Genomic DNA, 4,619 nt, shown 5'->3' with positions numbered 1-4,619 from the left:
ACTGAGCCATCTCACCAGCCCCTATTGTATTATTATTATTATTATTATTATTATTATTATTATTATTATTATTTTTCAGAACTGGGGATTTAACTCAGGCCCTTGCACTTGCCAGGCAAATGCTTATTCTACTGAGCTATCTCCCCAGCCCCTAATTTTCTTGAATAAAATTAGATCCTGTACAGATTGACCCAGGGCCCTTTCAGAATGGTTGCTTCCTTCCTCCATGCGGGAGCCTCAGTACTGGGTCCCCACCCCAACCCACACGCAGCCTTCAGACTGAAAGCACCAGTTTCACCGCAGAATGAGCCGGCTGTTCCACAGAGGTAAATGGCAGTTAATAGTTAACCTAAGGCTTATCTCTTGGCAGCTGTGAATCAAGAGCAGGTCCGTTTAGGAAAATAACAGGATACCCAGGCCTGCTTTCCGAAGCTTCCAACTAGAGAAGCTTTATCTCAGCTTTTCGTGGGGTTAGTCAATAAGCTCTGATCTCGTGTTCCTGGTGGAAACCTGGGTCTTCCCTCAGCTCACTTCATTGTTTATTTAGCTCAGTCATTTTTTGAGACAGGATCTTCCCACTTGGATCAGGCTAGTCTTGAACTCACTATGTAGCCCAGGCTGGCCTGGCACTCACGGCAATCCTCCTGCTTCAGTCTTCTGAGTGCTGGGATTACAGGCAGGCTCCACCGCACCTAGAAACTTTGTTATATAACAAACAACCTTAGCCTTAGGAGGCCACCTGCCTGTGTTGTTTAAATCCAGGTGTGGTTCTCTGTTCCTACAGAGTGCCCCCTCCCCAGTGCTTCCAGGAACGGATGTAATCCATGGAGGTGGATCATAAGTAACCATCCATCGTAAATTGTGTTCCTGGGACATATCAGGGCCTTGAGGTGTTTGCCAGCTTCACAAGACGACCCCCGCATGACAAGGCCCACTGCGCCAATCGCCCCTGCCACTCACCCCCACCCACCCCAATCACCAGCACCGGTTATACACATACCGCACAAATGAAACAGGTGTCATGCCAGGTATGCCCCAGGGCTTCGATGAACTTGTCCCCTGCCTCCACGGGGAAATCACAGCCATGGCACTTGGTGCTGAACAGGTTGACGTAGTCTGAAATGAAAGGCAGAGTGAGGACCAGTGTGTGGGCCGGCAGGGACCAAAGTGATCCACAGCCGGGACAAGCTCTCAGTGTGCTGGCAGGCGTGGGACGCATTTGCAGGCAGAATGCTCAGTTGTGTAACTGGTTCTTTTTTCCAGCCTTTTCCATAATTTGCACTGATGCCTGCACAGACTTGGGCTGAGTTGCCACCATGTGCTGGTTGGGACTGTGGACACTTTCCATGTAGATGGCCACCAACTTTTAGCAGGGTGACTGTCCCCTCTGCTTCTGAGCCCAGACACATCAATTACCAAACAGGAAAATGGCAGCACTCTGGAGGCTGAGGCAGAAGGATTGCCATGAGTTCAGGGCCAGCCTGCACTGATAGTGACTTCAAGTCCAGTCTGAACTACACAGCAAGACCCTGTTTCAAAATACCAAAAGCAAAACAATCCCCATTTTTCCAACAGCAATGCTTGCATGGGAGGGCAAGTTTCCTTAGATTAAGAGTTCTAGAAAGTTCTTTGCCAGCCATTCTTCTGTCATAGGCATTTGTGTTGCCAACTGCTTTCCAGGGCCACATTTGTGCTCCTTTATCGGGCACCCCACCCCCAACAAAGGAGACAATACTACTAAATACTGTCTGCATAGCACTTTGCACTTCACTAAGCATTTTCTCATGGATGGTGCAGGGTTTAAATATGTCCCCCAGTTCTTGGGTTGTGAAGTTAACTCCCAAGGCAAGAGTGGTGGGATGTGGACCTCAGAAGTGTGAAGCTTGGATAGCTCTGCTCTCATGACTAGTTTGAGTCAGTATTTAAGGAGTGGGTCCTTCTTGGTAGGAGTGTGCTCTTTTTTCTTTCTTTTTTTTTTGCAGAACCGGGGATTGAACTCAGGTCCTTGCACTTGCCAGGGAAGCACTTATTCCACTCAGCCATCTCCCCTGGGTTTGGGTTTTTGAGACAGGGTCTCACTATGTAGCTCAGCCTGGCCTTGAACTTGCATCTATCTTGCTGCCTCAGCTTCTTGAATGCTGGGATTACAAGCATGTGCTGCCATATCTGGCTAAGAGTCGGTGTCTCATAAAAGTGACTTTGGCCCCTCTCAAACTCTTTTTTTTTTAGCAGAACCTGGGATTAAATTCAGGCCCTTGCGCTTGCCAGGCAAGCGCTTATTCTATTGAGCCATCTCCCTGGCCCCTCAAACTTTCTAAATTCTGTGGGGATGATGCAGTAAGAAGGCCTTGACCCGGTGTAGCCTCTTGATCTTGGACTTCTGAGCCCTGAGCTAAATCACTGTTTGTTCACTGTCACTCACAGGGCCTCGGGTGTTCTTTTTTGTTTCTTTGTTTTTAGCAGAACTGGGATTGAACTCAGGCCCTTGCGCTTGCCAGGCAAGTGCTTATTCTACTGAGCCATCTCCCCAGCCGGGTTTCCTTTCACCCATCCATCCATCCTTCCTTCTTTCCTTCCTTCCTTCCTTCCTTCCTTCCTTCCTTCCTTCCTTCCTTCCTTCCCTTCCACCGCCCATTTTCAGCCTTCCATCCCAATATCATCATTCATTACGTATCCATCAGTCACCCATCTTGGGGCTGGTGAGATGACTCAGTGGTCTAAAGCACCTACTTTGTACAAGCTAAGCTAAGCAAAGCACAGGGACCGCGGTTCAATCCCCCAGCATGCACCACATGCCAGCCAGCCCCGCCCCCTAGTGGGCTGAGCTGGCCACACACACACACAAAATAAATAAATAAATAAATAAAATCACCCATCTATCCTTCCTTCCATCCATTCATCCATACCACCATCTATCACCAATCACCAACTCATTCTCCCTTCATGTCTATCCATCACCTGTCCATCCATCCATCCATCCATCCATCCATCCATCATTCTTGAATGCCCATGTACACACCAGCATAGCCCTTGATGATGGTTTGTGTGAGGGTTTTGAGGGCAGAGACCATGATGCCTGCCTCTATGCTCAGTGCTTCCCATGGGACCCAGCATGGAACACATACTCAATACACATTTGATATACAAATGATGGCAGAAAACCATGAAGTGGCTACATCTCTTTACTAGGTACTGACTCCTTCTCATGTGAAGTTTGCATAGATTTAGCTCTTACAGAGGCTTCAAGCTATTTCTAAAATATCTTTTCCTGCCTATTCCTTGACTTTTCCATTTTACACTTGATTTTGTACTGACTGGGAAAACTGCCACTTTAAGCTTGGCAGCACAACTCTGACCTTGTCACATTTTGTGAGAGTTGGTATCTATCTTCATTTACTCTGGAAAGTGAAGGTTGTGGCCCTGAATTGAGTCTGCACATGCCAGAGCCTTCCCAACAGAAGCACCATCCAGCTCTTTATTTATTTATTTCTTCATCTATTCCTCTTTTGGGCCTTCATAATTTTCTTCAACCCTAACTTGCTTATGTCCCAGGTGGAGTTACACCCTTGCATTTAATGGGTTTTATTGCTACTGTAAAAGGATTTCCATCCATCGAAGCACAGGTGCTCCATGTTGAAAAAGGGCTTAGTGCAGTGCTTCTCAAACATCAGGATTACATGGGGGTGGGGGGTTGTTAAAACACAGATCACCAAACTCTGCCCCCGAGTTTCTGATTCACAGGGGTGGGCTGGGACCCAAACGAGTGCTTTCCTAACATGATCTCATGCTGTGTTGATGCTGCCAGTCCTGCGGCTGCACTTTTAGAACAAGCTCTAATTCTCACACCTGAGTATCGAAGTCAAGGGGCTGGGGCAGCGCCCCATGAGATTCAGCTCCTGTGCTCTGGAATTCATCTTCTCTCTCATTGTAAAGCTCCCTGGGTAACTGTGAAGGCTTCCAGGCATGGTGACTGCTCAGGTACAGGCCAGAAACCTCAGGGCTGACCTTCCCATCTGTCTTACTTGTATCTTAGATAAAAGTGGCCCCAGATTCTCTCAGTCACCTGAGAAATTTTTGAGGTTAAGTTCCATTATTTTGGCTGAAAGAGATTTGACAGAGTTCTCATCTGTGTCTTCCTCTAGTTTGGAGATTATAAAGGCATCGCAGTGAGATATCACTGGGCCGGGGAGATAGCTCAGTGGCTCAGTGGAATAAGCATTTGCCTGGCAAGTGCAAGGACCTGAGTTCAATCCCTGGTTCTGCCAAAAAAAAAAAAAAAAAAGAGATATCACTTCACACCATTTAGGGCAGCTGCTGTCTAAACCACAGAAGGTGACATGTGTGGACATGGAGTATGTAGAATGCTTCCACCCTGCTAGGGTTTTCCTGGGGGAACCACTATAGAAAGCTGTGTGGAAGTGCCCCAGAAATCAACAGCATGATTTCCATATGATCCAGGAATCCCATTTGTAGATATATTTCCACAATAATTGAAGATAAAGTCTTATAAAGTATTGACATTTGTAGACACACTATTTACACTAGGCAAGGGGCAGAACCCAAGTGTTCATACATACAGATAAATGAACCAAATGGAATAGATTTTTTTTTTTTTTTTT

The 4,619-nt window shown here is 46.8% G+C and overlaps 1 protein-coding gene and 1 long non-coding RNA gene across 7 annotated transcripts in view; one reads left to right on the top strand and one right to left on the bottom strand.

Moving 5' to 3' along the window:
• The window catches only part of Ldb3 (LIM domain binding 3), a 56,833-nt gene that overhangs the window by 7,513 nt on the left and 44,701 nt on the right, over nucleotides 1-4,619 (bottom strand). For all 6 annotated transcript variants that reach the window (XM_004641228.2, XM_004641229.2, XM_023701288.1 and 3 more), the window contains one exon: nucleotides 1,001-1,116. In XM_004641228.2, the coding sequence (XP_004641285.1) occupies nucleotides 1,001-1,116 (116 nt within the window). The remainder of the gene's footprint in view (nucleotides 1-1,000; nucleotides 1,117-4,619) is intronic.
• The window catches only part of LOC111812628, an 18,601-nt gene that overhangs the window by 7,596 nt on the left and 6,386 nt on the right, over nucleotides 1-4,619 (top strand). The gene's annotated exons all lie outside the window — the stretch shown is intronic.

The sequence above is a fragment of the Octodon degus genome, unplaced genomic scaffold (genome assembly GCF_000260255.1).
Source record: "Octodon degus isolate 3935 unplaced genomic scaffold, OctDeg1.0 scaffold00132, whole genome shotgun sequence".
Classification (NCBI taxonomy): Eukaryota; Metazoa; Chordata; class Mammalia; order Rodentia; family Octodontidae; genus Octodon; species Octodon degus.
Note: the sequence above shows the minus strand (reverse complement) of the source record. Positions and strands in the feature narration are given on the sequence as shown.